We start from the raw sequence: 20547 nt of genomic DNA, 5'->3' as shown, positions 1-20547 counted from the left end.
CGTTCTGTGAGGCGCGACATGTAAAAGACATAAACTGACGATTATACAAAATGAGAACAGACCGCCCACAGATCAAAGAAAAGCCCAATGTGGAGTTGATTCTTGAACTAGGAAATGGCCAGAACACTCACCGCTCACCATTAGGCCCCACTCTGCTGATTAATTTTTCCATGGCTTCCTCTGTCTCCTTCAGTTTTTCTTGCAGTTGAGCAAGCTCGAAATTGGCTGAAAAATAAGCATCAATCTAAGTCCCAACACAGACAACACGTTAAGCCCTTTTTTGACCCGAGCTAGCTATGACACTCTGTAATAATCAAGGCTGGTTCTGAGACCCAGAACAGACACTTCAAGTTTCTTCAGTAATCCAATCAAGACGAAAAGGTCCTGACGTCTGGACACAGAGATGTATGAGATATGTTAAGTGACTGGTGAACAAAGCACTTCTCTGACACACAGAAATCCAGCCGGAGCAACCAAAGAAAACGTCTAGGAGTGAACGCATACCCCTACAGAGTTACTTAAGAAGGGGAAGGTGCCAAACCTAGAAGCAGGATTTCACCAGCACCTAAGGGTCGCAGGCATCTGGCAGGTAGCAGTTTAAATGTCAAGTTTCTTTGATAAAGAAAATCTTGAACTGGGCCAAGACTGCCTGCCCCAAACTCTTCCTTACTCACGTCATCTTGGGTGAAGAAGAGTTAGTGTCCTTAACAGGGGTCAGTATGGTGCATCCCCATCGATCGGGACGACAGTAAGATGCTACATGGTGAACAACACAACTCAGTACATGAAACAAACTTTAAGGCAGTGAAAAATAAAATGTTCATTATGTAGATAATTCGGTTTAAAGTATTTATGCCCAAGTACCCTTTACTTAAATATATTTAGAGGGCCACTGTTAAATATAATGTTTTAAAGTCCCTTGAACACTTCTAGAACACACTCTTATGCATTCGGTGAGGACTTATAAGTGGGGAGAGGATTGTGCCACATATATACTCAGGTCATTTTACAGAGACACAATTAAAAATTGAAGGCTAAGAAGCCAAGAAAGGCTAAGAAAGCTATTCCCATTATTATAAAAACAGCTGCTCTTGTACTTTGTTTTGATTTACTTTGTTCTGTTTAAGTTGCATTATATGACAGGACACAAAACCTGCTACTTTTTAGAGTTCGCAACACATTAAAAAGTAATTCTACTGATGGACTTATTATCACTGTTGGTTAGACAGCACATCAATTACCGCATACACTCGAATATAAGCCTACCCGAGTATAAGCTAAGGTACCTAATTATTACCTGGGAAACCAGAAAAAATGATTGACTCGAGTATAAGCCTAGGGTGGGAAATGCAGGATGTGAATTAACACCGAGACCAGAGGGGAGAGACGGAGCGCTGCCACAGACACATCCTTACCAGTTCAGCTGCCGGAGTAAGTGAATCACTACGGGTGCTTCTGCGAATTGGAGCCGTCCATGTCATAGGACAGCTCTGATTGGTTAGATGTGACTAAACAAACATTCAAAGCCCTGCAGTGTCAGCAGGGCTTTGAATGAACAGCGGAGGAATGGCAATCACTGGCAAGATGTTACACCTTGCTGGGGTACCACTGACCCATGTATAAACCGAACCCCAGTTTTTCAGCACATTTTTTGTGCTGAAAACTCGACTTATATATGAGTATATACGGTAAGTACTTACTAGCGTTCTTAGAGGACTCCTTGAATATTTAAGATTTCCTAAAAGGCAGAATATGATTGGCTACATCTACAAAGGTGCTTTAAAATGTTCATGGAAAAATGGAATTAAAGGATCATGGATTTTTTTTCCCATGAACTTTCTGAAGACCCTGCATTTTCCAGAGGATCCAGGAAGAAGTCCAAAGCACAGTAATGGCCCAGGGCCAATGCTTTGATGGTTCAGTCACACTTCATTTTGACAATACCTGCCCTTGACAGACTTCTAAGGGGGCTTTATTCCACAGGTTAGTCTAGCCTCCAAGGTTTTCAACCATTTGGCCATCCTTCAAAATGAGGGCATCTTTCCCACACTGCCACACATGAACACTGTTCAGATTCGCCATAAGTTCAAGGCCGCCTGCTTATTTGCGTGTGTCCTGTCTCCTCGGTGGGCCCCTCTCCACAGCATCTCCTGTTCGACCTGATTTCTCAAACTGCTTCTGCCTAGTCCCTTCTTGCTAGTTGGTTAACTTTTCCCAAGTTATTATTCCTGAAATCCCTTCTCGACTCCAGCTACTTAGTGGAAAGAACTGTGCCTCATGCATGCTCATTTCCCAGGGAGAGTATTTGAGGGTCAACAACTATTTGATAACTTTGTCCCAAGAGTCAAAAGTGTTAAATTCTGCCCCTAAATCTAAAAACTGCCTTGGGAAAGAAATGGATTTCTCTGCCTCAGTTTTCTACCTTGTCAAACAAAGATACTTGCTACCAATGCTCTAAAGTTCGAAAATGAACTGTACCAGTAACTAATTTCAAATGTAAAATGGTGATTGTTTACTTTTAAGGACACTCTTTCCCTGACGGAAAATTTGGGGAATCCCCAGAGCTAAGGTAACATGGCGGCAGATGAATTTGGAGTACTTTTGGAGAAATGCTTTTACGTTATCCCCAAAGTTGTCCCTCTTGCTGTACCATCGCTGTCTTACTCAGTAGCACTCATTACTGTCCTGACATGGGGCACTTACTAATTTTCCGGTAGGTGTTTCCAGGTACGGCAGCGGAGCGTTTCTGGTCATCTGCAGTCGCTTTCCCCTTTGAGAGCTGAGGATTGAAGGAGGCACAGCAATCAACAGCAGCTCAGAACCCCACAGCCAGGGAGCCCCTCATAATAAATGGGGGGGGGGAATTAAAAGGTTGGGAGACAAAAATGTAGTCAGAAATCAAGTAAAATGCAACATTAGAAAACCATAAAAAAACAAAAAGGTCATCAAAATATGAAATGGCTCCCAAGTAAACAACTATCATGACACATGAAAATGATTTCCCTTCACATTGTCTGCCTTGCCCATGCTCAGCTAGAAGGAGAGCTGCAGCCCTGGGTGATTTCCTGTGTTGAAACCACAGGCCATATGCCGAATTCCCAGGCAATAAGGAACATGCTTCTTACTGTAGAGGGGGACAATGTGAAGCTGCTGTCTCTACCTCAGGATGCATTAGGCCTCTGGCCTGCAAAGCCTAAGTGCAAGTGGAACCCAACTGGGGTCTGCTTTTAAAGGATCCAAATCATGTCTGCTGAGAGCTGGGCTACCTCAGGCTCAGTTGCAGGTTACGACAGCTCTTCCTCAGAAGAATTGCTGGATATGAGGTTAAAATCCTCATAATCCTGAAACTGACGGGGCAAAGTGGCATTGATAGTCATGGTTGGGAATCACTGTGGCTACTTGGAAATCACTCTGCCAATCCTAATAATAAAACTGCTCTTGGATCATCTTTATGCCTTTTCAGCTGGCAAAGATGCTCAATCAAACATGCTTCTGCTTGTCTTTAAACTAGAACATTCACTTGGTTAGGATCCAGAAGACCCAGGGCTCAAGTCCTGATGCTACTTTTGTAGTGATCAGTTCTGGGTAAATCACTGAAATGCTCAGGGAAGATTTTCTCGTCTGCAAACCTGAGGTAATAGCTGTCTATGCTAAGTACCTCACAAGGGTTTAAAGAGATGATGAATTTGAAAGAGATGAGCTGGAAAGGGTATTAATGCAGATTAAAGTTTATTTTTTATGATACCAATTTTCACTGATATAAAGACCAAGATGATGTCACTTACCTTAAATAGAATGTAGAGTATATATAAGAAAATCCCAAAGCCATAGATTGGAATAATCTGCCCTATTAGGCCTCTTCCACTCCCTCCTCCTCCAGTACCCCCACCTGCTCCTTTGGCCTTTGCAAATGCTTCTGCAAGGTGAGACCTCTGGAATCGAGTCCCAGGAGTTTGGCCATCAGAAGGGGTCTGGTGAGGATGCATCGTGGGTGGAAATCGGCCCAGTTTTCCTGAGAAAATAATTTAATCTGTCTTTACTTTTCTACTACTGTAAATATAATTATTATGAAAATATTTTATGCATCATAGGACAAATTACAGAAAACAACTCAAGACAAGTTTAAGAAAATCCAGGAAACTGGGCAAGTAAAGCAATAGCAAACCGAAGCTACAGGTGATGTTGCAGTTTCTACCTGATCACAAAGCTCGTTTCTTTCTTTTAGGTCCACAGCTTGACTGCACTTCACAGCACCTGATACAGTTGGTTAAGTTCCAGCCACAGGGATACAAATAATGTGTGCTAAGCCTGGCTGATAAAAACCTCCCATGTATTAAACTCCACGTTCATAGCCCTTCTGCAGGCTGAATGTTGTCACCCAGCAAGGAGCCATGTGTGAAAAATGGCAGAGCCTCCATCAGGTTGGGTTTCTGAAGAACAACGTGGCACAGAGCCCTCCACTATTGCCACCCCATCCGCTGGGAACCATCTGGAAGTGGGCTGTCTATGTGGGTGACACGTGAACTTGTGTGAGGGCCAGAGGACAGGCTGCAGTCTATCTGTTTCAGCAAGTAGCCGTCTCTAACTAACAGAGATAAGGAAACACGAGCTGGTCTCCAGAGAGAACAGAGCCAGAAACCAGGACAGCTACGCTCTCATTCTCCCAATTTCACTCACCCTCTCAGTGGGGCCATCAAGTAATTGGTCCTTTCCCTCTTCTTTCTGTGTCTTTGTGCACATTTTCTTCATTCTCCTTAGCTTATCCCTATACAGCTCTGTGCAAGACTCCAAATCCACTGCCCTGGAACAATTCTGACTCAGTGATGCTACACAATGTTCCGCGGCTGTAAATCTTTACTGGAGCATACTGATCTTTCTCCTGCAGAGTGGTGAGCAAACTTGAATTCCCCTCCGTGTTTAGAAAAACAGTCTTTACCTGACAGCACCACCAGGGCTCCCTCTAAACCCCTTCTATTTGCAGTCCTTGCAGAGACCAGCAAAGACTGATAAATCCCTCTCAATCCTAATTCCAAATTCATGGGACAGGGTTTTGTGTATGCCCTGGTGGTATGGTGGGTTAGGCATTGGGCTGCTAACTGCAAAGTCAGCAGTTCAAAGCCACTGGCCACTTCAAGGGAGAACGATGAGGATTTCTACTCCCATAAAGATTGACAGTCTTGGAACCCCAAAGGGGCAGTTCTACCATCATCTATAGGGTCACTGTGAGTCAGAATTTACTGGGAGTGAGTTTGGTTTGGCTTTAGTTTAGCCATGCCTTCCCAATCAGCTATGACTAAGCGGACAGGACCATTAGTACATACATGATCACAGAGACCCAACATTATGAGTAAAAGAGCAGAGCTTAGAGAAGGGGAGTTGTTCATCAACGTTTGTGCATTTTTCTTCTGTTGGGAACAGTAAACATTAATACCAACTGCCAAGCCTCCTGAGGCCTATAATTGAGAGACAAAGGAAAGACACATTGTCACAGGGCCAGGTAAACAGACTTGCATCATAAACCCACTGAAGGGTAACTCTCCAGAGCAGGAGACACTAAAGAGCACACAGACTTCAAAAATAAGACTAACACTATAAACTATAAAGTGAAAGTTACTGAATTTGAGTTCATCAAGATTATGGGTTTCTGTTCAGAAAAGAACACTATGAACAGAGTTAAGATAAATGACAAATGTGGAAAAAGATTTGCAACAACTAAAGCTGACAAGGAAGTCAATATCTAGAATATATAAAGAATTCTTATAATTCAATATGAACATCACAGGAAATCAAATAGGAAAAAAATGGCCAAGAGATATGAGTAGGGAACTCACAGAAGCGAAGCCTAAGTAGCTAATAAGTAAACGAGTATAAAGAGATAATCAAATTTAGCGGAATAGAGATTAAAACAATGGGATATCACTAGTACCCATCAGAGGGTCCTAATTTTTATTTAAATCATGTTAGCAAGGACACTGGGAGGCAAGAGCTCTTGTGTTTTGTGGTTACGCTGCCACCACTCTGCTAAGTAACATGACTGTACTTACATGTCCCTATGACCCAGTGATTTCACTCTGGATAAGTCTCAGATAAATTCCCAAATAAGGCTGTATATCTTATGTTCAGTCTTTACAGATCTTTGTGAGAATGTTAGCTATAGCAATGTTGTAGCAGGAATCTTGAGTAACTTCAATGTTTATTACTGGAAGATTAGAAAATCTAAACAGAGTCCAGACAAACATGTAATTCTATGTAGTTTTTAGATCTCATACTTCAGATATGCTTCCTCCAAAAGCCCCAAACCCACAGCCATTGGGTTGATCCTGACACATAACAACCCTAGGCAGAGTTCCCAAGCCTTAAATCTTTTACGGGAACAGATAGCCTCAACTTACTCCTCTGGAGGATTTGACCCACTGACCTTTCCGTTAGTCATCCAGCACTGACATGACAGCGCCATCAGACAGCATGAATGTATCTTAAAAACTCTGCCATGAGTAAGAAACTAAGCAAGCCTGATTGTGTACCCTTAAGATGTACATAACTATGCTACATATTTTCCAAGAAAAACTGTGGGTGGTGTGGTGGTTGAGCTGTGCAGCTGATTCCACCTCTTAGTGACCCTATAAGGCAGAGTAAAACTGGCCTTTTGGGTTTCTTGGGCTGTAAATCTTTATAGGAGCAAAAAGCTTCTCCTTTCTCCTATGAAGTGGCTGGTGACTTCGAATTGTGGCCCTTACAGTTCACAGCCCAACACAGCCCAAGACACGACTGACATAAACACATTAGAGCAGGTAGACATGTGGATTTGAGATGAAATGTAACAAAAAAGAAAATAAGAAAGGAAACATAAGACAGGCTTATCAGAAAGAAATAGTGTCCAGGGTCATAAAAGCTTGTCTTACAACAAGCAGTCATTTAAATGAGGCTTCAACTAAGTCCACACAGAAGCACACCAGCCTGTGATTCGAGGATCATAAATAATAAAATCCAAATCTGGAGGAGGAAGCAGGCACCACTGGATTTCTTCACATTTGCTATAGCACCCATATCGTCAGTAATTTCTTCATGAGGGTAAGTAATGAACAGGGCCATGTCATAATAACTAATTGTTCTTTTATCAGGGAATAGCTAAGTGAGATCTTAAAATCCATTGATATATCTTTGGTTTATATATGTCCCTGGTTCACTTCAGAGACATCGTCATTTTATTAGAGTACATCATAAATCATCCCTATGGGGCATTCTATCGATAAGGCATTATTACTTTAGCCAATGTAATGGCTAACACAAAAAAGCCTATGTGTTTCCAACACTGTAAATCTTTACTGGAGTAGAAAGTCTCATCTTTCTCCCTTGGAGTGGTTGGTGGTTTCAAACTGCTGACCTTGTGGTTATTGGCCCAACTCGTAACTCACTATGCCATCGGGGCTCCTTCAGCCAAGTCACACTCTATTAATCTTTCCTTCCTTCCAATATTGACTACAGATGACATGTAAGTCATAGAAATTATGAAATGCTTCTTAAGAGCAAATCTGAAACCAAGCATAGACTCAGAGAAGGAGGTAACAGGTCACTTACTACCCTTTATTCTGGTCAGGGCATTGAACAAGTTCATTCCAGTTTGAACTCCTGCTGCAGCATATTTGCATTTCTACACCAGATCTAGTGGATCAGAATCTACAGTTTAACAAGATCCTCAGGTGATTTTTAGAGATCTCCAGGTTATATAGATTCTTATCCAGTATATCTAGGGTAGAAATACAAATTCTTAGCAGGGGGCCAAAATGAATTCGTTTGGGCTGCTTAGAAGGCTAGGTGGGTAAGCTTTAGTCTGCTACCCACAGAGACCCAAACGCGCCAGCTTGGGGGAAAGATTAGGCTGGCTGCTCTTGTAAAGATGTGTAGGCCATAGAACACCAAGAGTCAGCCATGGGTTGTCTGTTTGTTTTTTGGTATGTCTTTTTAAAATTGCCTAGGTCTTAACTAGCCAACATCCAGGAAGTTACCTTTCATCCCAAGAGAACTGAGCTATCACGTGGCTAGTATTTCCTAAAGCAGCTTTAATGTTTGCAGCAATACATGGAGGCTTCAAACTGTTGTAGCAAGATTCCAGTATCTTTGAATTCAATTTTCCACAAACCGTTGAAGCCCTCCCATACACTGTTGAAGTTCATTTTACAGTATTGAAAACAAAACCTTCAAGTTCTGGCATAAAACAAAAATAACCATAACAAAGAATTAAAACCAGATAGTGACATAAAAGGCATTATTTTGCACTTATAAAATTGAAAAATGATGGTGACACGAATTACTAGATAGCTCTTCCCCACAAACATTTATAGAATTTGTCAGTCGGGAAGATTTATTGCACACCTATTATAATCAGGACCCTGTAGTGCTATAATGCTGTTACTGGAAAAGAAGGGAAGCCAAACCAACAATAGTTCCCACGTAGAACCATGCTTTTCAGAAGTAGCACACACACACACACACACACACACACACACACACACACAACCACTCCACCCGCAGAAAAGCAATAGCGTTAGATAGGATCCATTACTGAAGGGCAGGAGAGACTCTGAGTAGCAGAGGAGCAAAGACAAACCCGGAGGAAAGAAGAGTGTGCAGAACAGAAAGATATGAGAACAGAGCATCCAGTAAATGAAGCTAATGGCCGAATGAGTTTGCTTCGGCTTAGGAAAGCCAGAAGGAGGATGGCGTGGAGGCTAGCCTGTAAGACATGAATGTGATTCTGTGGCCTTGAACCTGAGAATGACTTAATGAAAAGGTGTTTGAGAGAGATTAATATAACAGTTGAGTATAGGTCCTGGCACAAAAGAAACTAGGGAATTGTACATCAGCAAGAAGGCTATTATATAGCTCTGAGATGCAAGGGCCTGAGGAGTTGGCAATTGTAGATATAAAAAGGAAAGGGCAGGCCCTTTATCATGTAATTACAGCACTATCTAATATTGAATACAGAGCTAATGGGGGAGGAGTCAGAATACTCCAAGTTCAGATATCAAAAGTAGTAAGTGAAGACAATGAGGAAACTGAGAACCTAGGTTTCTGGTTAGAGAAAGACTGAACACATTAACTTCCAGATGTTGATGTAGCAGAGAGAGGAAAGTTAATTGGGCTGAAGTTATTAGACTTGAGAAGAAAATCTAAGCTACCTACATGACAGAGCTAATTAAAGTTAAGCGAGGAGGCAGAGCAAGGTGGTGGTGTACACAACAGAATGTTCCCATGGCCAGACAACAAATCCAGAAGAAGAAAAAATGCAGACACTGATGGACTCTGTGATAGGTAGGTCTATTGTGCCAACCTGGCCAATAAGAACAAGTGGGATTAATTAGGTGACAGTTTGACTGGAGGGCAGAGATAAATGGCTCGGCAAGCCTCACCCTTCTCTCTCTTGCTCTCTGGTGATGGACCAGAGAACTAGTGTCTGCTAGCTCTCTGCCTCAATTCATGAGCTACACTACCTGTGGGACGACCAACGCATGGATCCTGTCACCAGGGCTTGAGGTTCCTCCGAGACCTGCTTCCCCACACTGCTGGTGTGCACATTGCTTGAGCTTGGGATTGTCAGATCCTGTTCTCTCTTTCTCCTAACCCTAACCCTACAGATCCTGTCCTCTTACTGTTGGTGACCCACACTGCTGTTTGCTGTCTGTGGCCACACTGCCTGCATTGTACCTATGAAGACTCAAGACTCAGCTATCTGCTTCCTTGACCTTGGACCGAGCAGCCATTGTGAGTCGAAAGACTTCCAGTATATTAACTGTTCCGTGGAAGTGAGTTGACTGAGCCTTCTGTACTGCTGTGTGAATTAGCTGTTATATTCCTCCGTGCTGACTTTATCTATGCATATATGTAGGTATTTATCTATGCATATATGTGTGTATTTATCTATGCATATATGTATGTATTTATCTATGCATATATGTGTGTCCTGGTTTTGTTTCTCTGGAGAACCCTGTCGAACACGGAGGCAGTGGCCTCAGAACTCTGAAAACCAGCCAAAAAGTGAGAGGAGCTAAGTGAGTGAACGCTAACCCATGTAAACCATCAGAAAGCACCTGTTCTCTGCCCACGGGTACTCTCCAGCACCTCCTGGCTTGGCATAGCTAGCTTGGAGCTTCTGTAGCAGCCTGCGCCTCTAGGTAGGGCGTCTGGTGCGGAAACAATCACTGTGGTGTACTGATGTTGCAGTGGCTACAGCTGGTCCCCCAGATCCCGATGAGAAACCTAATGTTGAAACAGACGACTGCAGCCTTCAACAACTAAAAATGATGATGATGATGATGATGATGATGATGATAACAATAATAAAAGAAAACATGCAACACTCACCCAAGGGAAGTGAAGAAGCTTATTTCACAGCACAAGAGTTCAGTGTTCCAGTTTTGGCAACAAAATCACATGGCATAAAGAGGAACAGGTAAGAATGGTCTATCAAAAGACCCAAGAAACTGATGATGTAACCCTTCCTGAGGAAGGATAGGCAATGGACACACTAGACGAATGCTTTGAAACAACAGTACTAAGTATGTATAAACAGCTAATGGAAAATATAGACAAAATAAAGTATCCTAGGGAAATTTTACAAGAACAAAACAGGAATTTCAATACAGAGCAAAAACGTTTTAAAAGAACTAAAAACAGAAATAAAAAATTCACCAGAGGTACTCAGTAGCAGATTTGAATCGCAGAATTCAAATTAGTGAAGTTGAGTCTAAGGTGTAAATCTGAATAGACATTTCTCCAAAGAAGATGTACAAATGGCCATGGACACACGCCAAGATGCATGTCACTAGCTGTTAAAGATATCCACACTGAGCTATCATTTCACAACCACTGGGATAACTAGCACAAAAAAGTCAACTAACAATGCGCCACGAAAGTAAGGAAGGATGTAAAATATAGCATTTCAAAAACAAAACTGAGTAAATACATGTGGCAAGTAGAGAAGCCTCTTAGAACTGATTAAAATTAAGTTGACTAAATTGAATTTAAAAGAAGGTTGATCAGAATTTATTTTTTAATGTTTAGAGAGATGCTGATTACATTCCATTGATTAAAATGAGGATACTGATAAGGACAAATAAACAAACCAGATTGGAGACTAAAATCAAAGAGTTATTGAGAAAGTAGTGAAAACTATTTTCAAAAGTTAGAGAGGGATTTAGAAGCAGTGGGAACAATTAGGCTAGGTAGTAAATATATATTTTATATCTTAGGAGAAATCTGAGCATTTCATATTTAGCCCAATAGTTCACATATTTACTAGTCTGGCCAACAGTTCACATATTTACTAGTGAATATTTACTAGCCTGGCCAGGCGTTATAACAGACATTGAGATTAAAATGACAAAACAGAATCCCTGACTTTGGTTTAGAAGCCCTGATGGTGTAGTGGATCTATGTTGGGCTGCGATCTGCATGGTCAGCAGATCAAAACCACCAGCAACTCTGAGGGAAAAAGACTGGGCTTTCTACTCCCATAAACAATTAGTCTGGGAAAGCCACAGAGGGTCGCTGTGATAGCAGAGAGTTTGGTTTATCGCCAAGTAGTGTAGTTGCCACAATTCAGTAACTGTAACTTAGCTATCAAATCCAATAGGCACTGTTTGTTTGGTTGTTTTTCAGTTCTCAGTCTTAGATTTCTTGGCAACACAAGAACATAATTCAATAATAAAGCAATTCAATAAGTAGTCATTCAATAAATATTGGACCAATCTTTATAAATCCTTATTAGACTTTCCTGGGGTAATGTCTATGACACATTACTCTCCTATGTTTGTCTTTTCCCACTGTCTGGTCCTTCAATTAATCTAGCCCTTTTCAGTCTCTTTCATCAGTTCTTTATCCTCTCCTCCCAAGATTTTTGTCTTAACCTCTGTTCTTTGTTTGCTCCATTGGCACACTCATTCATTCTCAATGCATCCATTGTCATGGAATCTTGTCCTCCAGTTCTCATTCCTGATCTCTAACTCTCAGTATACAAGCATCCTCTTGTATGGCTATCTTCTCAAACCAAAAATGGAACTCATTTTCATCCTCTAAAGCCTGCTCCTCTCCTACATTTCTTTGTGGATTTATCCTCTTGAACCTTTAGGCTTGAGACTTATACTCTGTTGTTTGTGAACAAAAGTGCACTTCAGATAGAAGGGACAGAAGGATGAGGTCAGAGAATAAAGATGAAAGAGTCTTTTCTTTTTATAAAGGTTACTGACCTAAGCAGGAGTCAACTTCACTTGTTGGCTCTTGGTAATAGCATGTGTCTTGGAAGTGAATTGTCCAGAATGTTTACAAAGTCAACATAATAATTGCAAAACATTTGGAAATTTATACTTGCAATTATTTTTTTAAATAAATGTTTTAAATTATCAAAGAATCCAGGTGTAAATGAAAATATAGATGATAATATGGAAGCCCTTATATAATAGGTAGGTTTATTGTGCCAACCTGGCCAATTAGAACATGTGGGATTAATCAGGTGGCAGTTTGATTGGAGGTCAAAGAGATAAATGGCTCAGCAAGGCCCACCCCTCTCTCTCTTGCTCTGGTGATTGAACCAGTATGTGGCTGCTTTAGCAAGTTCTCTGCCTCAACATGTGAGCTACACTACCTGTGGGACAGTCAACCCATGGATCAAGTACCTAGAGCTTGAGGTTCCTTCGAGACCTGCTTCACCACACTGCTCGTATGTACATCGCTTGAGTTTGAGGTTGGTGGATCTTGTCGTCTTGCATTGCTTGAGTTTGATATTTCACCCAGGCCTGCTTTGCTAAGCTCCTGAGCTGCTGTCTGTTGGTGACCCACACTGCTATTTGCTGCCTGTGGATGAACTCTGCCTGCATTGCCTGAGGGAAGACTTAGCTGTGTACTTCCTTGACCTTGGACCCCTCCTAAGTTGAAGGACTTCCAGTATATTGACTCTTGTACTTTAGTAAGTTGAACTGAGCCCTCTGTACTGCTATGTGGACTCATTAGCTGTTATATGCCTTTGTGCTATATAAACCAATCAATCTATCTATCTAATCATAAGTGTCCTAGTTTTGTTTCTCTAGAGCAGTGGTTCTCAACTTTCCTAAAGCCGTGACCCTTTAAAACAGTTCCTCATGTTGTAGTGACCCCCATAAAATTATTTTCGGTTGCTGCACCATAAACTGTCATTTTGCTCCAGTTATGAATCGGGCAACCCCTGTGAAAGGGTCATTTGACCCCCAAAGGAGTCATGACCCACAGGTTGAGAACCACTGCTCTAGAGAACCCTGCCTAACACAACTTGTACACCTACCACCTAGGAGCCCTGGCAGCATAGTGGTTACACACTGAGTTGCTAACCTCAAGGTCAGTAGTTCGGGAGAAAGAGGAGGTGTTCTACTCCTATACAGAGTTACAGTCTCAGGAACCCACAGGGGCAGTGCTACCTTGTCCTATATGGTCGCTATGAGTCAGCATCGACTTGATGGCAGTGAGTTAGATATACCTACCACCAGGTCCCAGTGGCACTATGGGCTAGCTGCCCCACAGGAGAAAGGTGATGTGATGCTGCCTGTTCCTGTAGCGATTTACCGTTTCAGAAACCCTAAAGAGTCTACTCAATCCTACAGGGTTATTATGAGTCAGGATCTTCTCCATGACACTGCTTTTATACCTACCACACCGATATAACAGAAGCCATTGTGCTTTTGTCCTTCACCTTCTCTGAGGCAGCCAAGCCTGTATTTGGTATTTATCATTATAATTCACGCATTTAGACACTCACTACCAAGTATGTATCCATATATAAGTATGCATTTTCCACTATTAGGACAGTTCTGCTTCAAGGACAGAGTACAAAAGGGGTTTCTGTTTTGGGGTTTTTTAAAGTATGGATTTCTTCAAAAAAAAAAAAAGAACTAAAGATAAAGAGATCATAACATTAAGGATATTAGAACAATAAAATTGTAAGCTTCCCAATTAAGAAAAGAGATAATCAATATAGATAGATTATCTGTATATATACTTAAATTTTCTATAAAATGAAACTTAACTAAATCCTAATTGTTGATTGAAAGCTTTCTTGATAGTAGGCTTATTTAAGTATTAAATTTTCACTAAGAACATCATTTAGGCTTTACTAAGAACAATGGATCTACTACCCCATTTTAATAACCATCTAGTAAGGCTGAAAACAAAAACTCTAGCATTGTTACCAAAAGAGCTTTCTGGAAGCAACTTAAACCATCTGTAGCATTTCATTCTTAAGGTGAATAAATCAATAAAGAACTAAATGTGTTTATATTTCTGATGACCGCAGTCTAAAAGGTCTTAATGGGCCAGTTCCCTAGAATGTGTAAGCTTCTCTCAAAATACCTACAGAGACGATGCTTGTATTTAATTCAAGTACTTGCATTGCTTCAAGTACAGATTAGGAAAACAGCTCTTACTCTTTTTCCTTCGGACTCCTCCTAGAGCCCCATCCTGTACCACTCTCCTTCATCTGCTTCTCTGTGGCTGTCCATTCCACTGATGCTTTCTGCTAGTGTATTTCTTATCCACTTCCCAATTCACATGGCATTTTAATAAGAGATAAGTGTGTGTTTAAGTTGCTTCATTTGTTGATGTGACATGCTTATAATTAAAAGAAACAGCTGAAAATATCCTTTAATAATTGGAATGTGGACCATATGAAGTCTGAGTTTAAAAAAATTGGAAGTCTTCAAATATGCAACAGAATGCAAAAAGACTGGTAACATAAATGACATTGGTCAGCTGAAATGGACTAGTATTGACCATTCTGAATCAAACAACTGCATGGTCAATGATGCCAGAAACGACAAATTTAAGAGGAATGGTGTTACATTCATGGCTAAAAAGAGTACTTCAGGATCTCTCTTAAGGGTAATACTACCAGAAATAGGGCAATGACCACAAACTAACAAGACCAGTTAATGTAACTTATTCAATTGTGTGTACCAATCACTAATGCTAAAGATGAGGAAAATGAAGATTTCTACCAACTTCTGCAGTTTGAAATTGATCAAACATGCAATCAAGATGTATTGAAAATTACTAGTGATTAGAATGGGAAAGTTGGAAACAAAGAAGGATCAGCACTTTGAAAATCAGGCTTTGCTAGAGCTAATTCTCTTTATCTATAAAGTGGGTAATAATGAAATATGTTTCCAAGTTGCCACAAGGACTGTCAATTAAACAAAATAACACAAGAAAAAGGTGCAGAAAATGAGCACTATGGAACAAAAAGAAAGCAAACTTAACCAGCAGTTGCCATGCGTACTTTGGGTTTATGTGAATGGTGGTGGAATAATTTGCAAAAGGGTATCAATAATGATTGTGCAACACAAAAACTATAATTAACAGCACTGAATTTTACATGTGGAAGTTGTTGAATTGGAAAATGTTTTTTTGTGTGTATTTTGCCACAATTTAAAAAAATCATTACATGAATAATAATGGATACAAGGATGAAGAGAATGTTCTAGAACTGACTTTGGTGATGACTGCACAACTCTTCTTGGTGTGACTGAACTACTGAATTGTGTGACATGTGGAAGAAGAGCCCATCAAACTGTTAAGAGAAAATGGGCAAAGGGCTTGAGAAATAGACATTTCTCAAAAAACAGATACAAATGGTCAATAAGCATACAGAAATATGTTCATGGTCATTAATCACTCAAATCATTACCAGAGAGTCAATTCTGAATCATAGCAATTCTAGAGGACAGAGCAAAACTGCTCTGTTAGGTTTCCAGAGCTATAATTTTTATAGAAGTGGACAGCTACATCCATCAAGATGTTGGAATATGAGTTAAATTTAGAAAGGTAAAATGCAAAAGGGAAGCCAAAAGTCCTATATTTTGTTCCAGAACAACAGTGAACAGTAGAAAATGGAGAAATCTAGATGTGATTCCTAAGTAAAAAAGCTTAGGATTTCTCAGACACATTAGGGTCAGCAAGTAAAAATACCAATTTAAAGGAACTTCTTGGTATGAAGAGAGGTATAGACCTCTGACAACACACTAATAAAAGATTAATAATCCAATGAAAATGAACAAATAATATGAAATAATTTTTCAAAGAACATATACCAATGGCCAATAGCATATGAAGAAAGGCTCGATGTTATTCATCAGTGAAATACCGGTACAAACACAGTGAGATATTGTTTCACAACGACCAGGCAGGGAAGAACACGTATCAGTGAGCATGTAGAAACATTGGAATTGTCATAGAATGCTAACAAAGAAGTGAAAGTACTGTGACAGTTTCTGAAACTACAACGCTTTATGGGAGCAGAAAGCCTTGTCTTTTTTTCAAAGTGGCTAGTGGTTTTGAACTGTTGACCTTGCGGTTAGCAGTCCAGCTTGTAACCATTACACCACCAGGGTTCCTCTAATCAGGAACAGTATCCCATTAAACCAATGGTTCTCAACCTTCCTAATGCCACGACCCTTTCATACAGTTCCTCATGTGTTGGTGACCCCCCCCCCCAACCATAACATTATTTTCATTGCTACTTCATCACTGTCATCTTGCTACTGCTATGAATCTGGCGACCCCTGTGAAAGGGTTGTTCAACTCCCAAAGAGGTCACGACCCACAAGTTGAGAACCGCTGCATTAAACTCTCTCCTCACCTATGGGTTCCTCAAGAAAGGAATTTGGTTCATTTTTCTTGATATCCACAATATCTGTATATTTCATAAAAACTATGTGAAGGGGCATATCATGATTATTTGTTAAAAGACCATCTTAAAAGCTGTGCTTGTTGTACACACTTCAATGGGCAGAAGAAGAAGCTACACTAAGACAAACTTTAAGAAATGTCAAGTAATTAGGGCTGTATTTTTCTTCAAAGCGGGGGTTTCTGTAAATCCCTGCATGTGATACTCAAATTCTGGGGGCACAAATAAATAGTATGTGCATTTTCTACTGAGAGAAAATCCATAGCTTCCGTCAGAACCTCACAGGGCACGTAACCAAGAAATGGTTGGGATTCCGTCACTGCTTTAAAAAAGTTAGCAAATTTCAGCTACTGTGATATATCATTTAAGATAGGTTTTTGCTTAGCAAACACCATTTCAATAATTTGTAGTCCACAATAATAAAATGCACAATGATATTAGCAGCTTCATAATTTTAATTAATCCATTCAAAAGTCTGTAACAAAAACCCATTGTCTTAAAGTAATTCTGACTCATCGCAACCCCAAAAGCACAGAGTCGAATTTCCAAGGCTGTCAATCTTTACAGAAGCAGACTGTTGCATCTTTCTCCTGCCGAGCAGCTACAGAGCTTGAACAGCCAAGCTGTTGGTTACCAGTTGAATGCTTAACCACTGCATCACCAGGGTTCCTTTCGAAAGTGTCCAGTGTCCACTACATACCAAGCGTTGGAGATATAGTAGTAAAAAAGAAAGACCAAGTCCCTGGCCTCATAGAGCTTATATTCTAGAAAGTGAAGATAAAAGAATGCACAAGTAAGAAAAGTCCATGCACTGGGAAAAATAAAACAACATGATATAATGGTTAATGGAGGCTGCAAAGAGGAAGCAGGGTTATTGTAGTTGGAGTTGGCAGGGAGCGTCTGCGGATGTTACCTCTGAATAGAAACTTGTGTGATGAGAAGGAAGCCGAAGGAAGGAGCACTTCGGGAATCGAGAAGAGAAAGTACAAAAATCCCAAGATTAGAATATGGCATGCCAGGGCTTGAGTTTCAAGAGAAAGAGCCAGTTCTAATCCCCACTCTGCTACTCTACGTTCACATTCAACAGTACTTGCTCACGAGACTTCAGCATCATGGGAATTCAACTCCCTCAGAAAAGCTTTCAGAAGAATCTCCATTGCTTAGGGTCACGATTAATTTCCTCTTCTTCAAGATAGGCAGTATCATTTGACAAAGTCAGTAAAGATCTTTGGAATTTGTAATAAGGCAGAGGGAAAAAACATATATGCAAAAATTGTTTCAGAAGTTTCTTCTATGTTGAGTATAACAAGCTTAAAGAGTATATGCAAACTCGGCAAACAATTCTGTGTTCAAGCTTGACTCCACCCCTACAGCATAGATACTTGAAATTTTAGTAGCATTTGATAATCTACATGGGAAAGCGGATCAAACAGCTAGCAAACCCAAATGAAAGGGCCGTGGAGGCTCATGTGGAGCTGTCCAGCAACCAACAGGCTGAACTTCCGGGGAGGCTTTCAGAGGCTGTAAAACCACAAAAACACATTTACAGGAGAAAGTTGCCTGCAGAACTTCAGTAGAGAACTGCTCTCGTTCCTCCTGAGTCTTTGGAACCCACGTCTTTATCCTCACTCTTCCTGCAACTCCCCCGTCCCATTGCAGCAAGGATGATTTTTAAATGTCGCATACATCATGCCAATAATAACGGATTAGCTAAGCGATAATGTTTAAGGAGAAGACAGTAATTCGTTCATCTCCACCTCAGTAATTAAAATGCGGGCACTGGAAATCTTAGAGTTCGATTTTAAAAGCTACCAAAAGAACCTGCAGCGGTGAACACGCTACACCAAGCTCGAAGACCCAACGGACTGAGGTTAATAAGCTCAGGAGCCTTCCGGACTCCACGCATCCAAGAGATGCTGAACAAGGAGGGTTCAACCAGAGAAGGGAGGGAGGGCTGCCGGCAAAACGCACACGCGTCTGCGCGAAACGTGGGTCGGGAGTCCGGGACGCGCGGAACCCGTGGGCCTTGGCACCCTCCGGACGCCGTGTCCTCCGCCATCTCTCGCCCTTTGGGCGGATGCCTACATGGGGACCGGAGACCCCAGAGCCTCCCCTTCCTCAGTAGCGACCTTCCTTCTCGCGACGGGGGGAGAGCGCGTCGCGGGGCCCCGCCCGGCAGCTCCGATGGCGCTGACCCGTCTCCAGATGGCCGGGCCGCCCGCTCTCACCTTCGGGCGCTGCCGGCTCCGGCCGCTTTCCGCGCGACAAGAAAGCCTTGGGCAGCAGCAGCGAAAGCGCCAAGATAAGCCCCGAGGCCAGGGCCACCCTCTGCACGGCGGAGAACGCCATGGCCGCTGGCGTCCCGGCGAGTGGCGAGACTCGAGCCGGAAGCGGAACCGGAACCGCGGTGCCCGCGGCTGCCCCCTGACCCACCCGCGGGGGGCGCGACGGCGTCGCGCGAGGGACAAGGTGCCTGCCCCTCCCACCCGGTTAGCAGGAGCGTACGTGGTCCCTGGGCCTCCAATATGCACCAGCTGGAAACTCCTCCTCCCTCCCTCCCTCGCCACCTCCACCTGCCCTGTGCCTCTGCCGCCAGCCCCTGGAAGTCGTCCTCTGCGTCCCCACTTCATCCTCTGTGTCCATCACCCCTACCCCGACGCCCACCCCAAGATCACCCCCATTACCGCCATGAACTCCCTGGTCTTCCAGCTCCATCTGCCGTCAGGGGTACTAATGCCCAAACTCCAGCCTCATGACCTCTCCCTTCTGCCTTAACCATTCTTCATTGTCCTCAGAGCAAAGGTCAAACTCCTTTCCATGACCTCCAGGCCCTGCACAATCTGGCCCTAACCGCTGCTCCATCCACACTGGATCGTTTGCTATTTCCCTGGCACAATGAATGCTTAGTTAGCCTGGAGAATTCTTCATCACCCCCTCCCCTACCACCACCCCCACCCCCCCCCCACCCCGTCAAAAACATCCTGATGAACAGCTTTAAATTACCACCCCCATGAAACCTTTTCAGCCGACCTCCCCTCCCCCTCCTTTTTGCACCTCCACAGTTCTTTTTCATGGACTACGTTTTACATTCATTTAATATTTGTTCAAATTTTACTATGAGTCGGTCCCTCAGTTTAGCACTACAGGGGTCTGGTGAGTCAAATAGGTCCCTTTATGAAATGGAGAAATACCTAAGTGAGAGTGCAGGAAATAGTCTCAACTCTGAAGTTGCCAGCTGAATGGATAGAGCGGTCAGAAAGGCTTCTTAGGGAAAGTGAAATTTGGGTTCCTTTTTGAAGAATGAATAGGTTACTAGACAGACAGGTGGGAGAGGGGAGACTGGCATGGAAGGAGAAGGAAACAAAGAAGGCAAAGGCATCAAAACTCAAAGCTTCCTGGTGTCTTCAGAAAACGATTCGTGATTCACTTTGGCTGGGGCATACCACTGGTGACAGGGCACAAAGGGACGAGGCCACAGATAAGCAGGGCCTAGATTGTGAATAGCTTACCTCTGAATTCCAGTGAAACATGACAGATGGGACACATGCGCCTATCTTTGCTTTCTCCAGACCCCTCCCATCATACGGAGTTAAACTGTATAAATCACAGGCTAAAGAGAATGAAAGAAATATGACAACGGACATGAAATGTCAGCAGTTTGTGAGATGTGTAACAACCGTGTCCAAAAGAGATAGAATGCCAGCCACATAGGTAATTTAACTTTTCTTTGGTAGTTTTTTTAGAAAGTAAGAAGAAGCAGATGGTACTCCTTTTAATAATTATATTTAAAATAATATATTTTATTTAACTCAATATGTCTAAAATTATCAATTTAAGTAGCA

At 42.0% G+C, this 20547-nt stretch overlaps 1 protein-coding gene across 2 annotated transcripts in view; it reads right to left on the bottom strand.

Moving 5' to 3' along the window:
* The window catches only part of RIC3 (RIC3 acetylcholine receptor chaperone), a 34737-nt gene extending 15683 nt beyond the window's left edge, over window positions 1-19054 (bottom strand). For both annotated transcript variants that reach the window (XM_075548452.1, XM_075548453.1), the window contains exons 1-4: window positions 18934-19054; window positions 3786-4012; window positions 2704-2779; window positions 132-225 (exon numbers count right to left, since the gene is read on the bottom strand). In XM_075548452.1, the coding sequence (XP_075404567.1) occupies window positions 132-225; window positions 2704-2779; window positions 3786-4012; window positions 18934-19054 (518 nt within the window). The remainder of the gene's footprint in view (window positions 1-131; window positions 226-2703; window positions 2780-3785; window positions 4013-18933) is intronic.
* Window positions 19055-20547: the final 1493 nt, after the last annotated feature.

This window comes from Tenrec ecaudatus, chromosome 4 (genome assembly GCF_050624435.1).
Source record: "Tenrec ecaudatus isolate mTenEca1 chromosome 4, mTenEca1.hap1, whole genome shotgun sequence".
Classification (NCBI taxonomy): domain Eukaryota; kingdom Metazoa; phylum Chordata; class Mammalia; order Afrosoricida; family Tenrecidae; genus Tenrec; species Tenrec ecaudatus.
The sequence above is the reverse complement of the archived record's forward strand: the minus strand, read 5'-3'. Positions and strand labels throughout refer to the sequence as shown.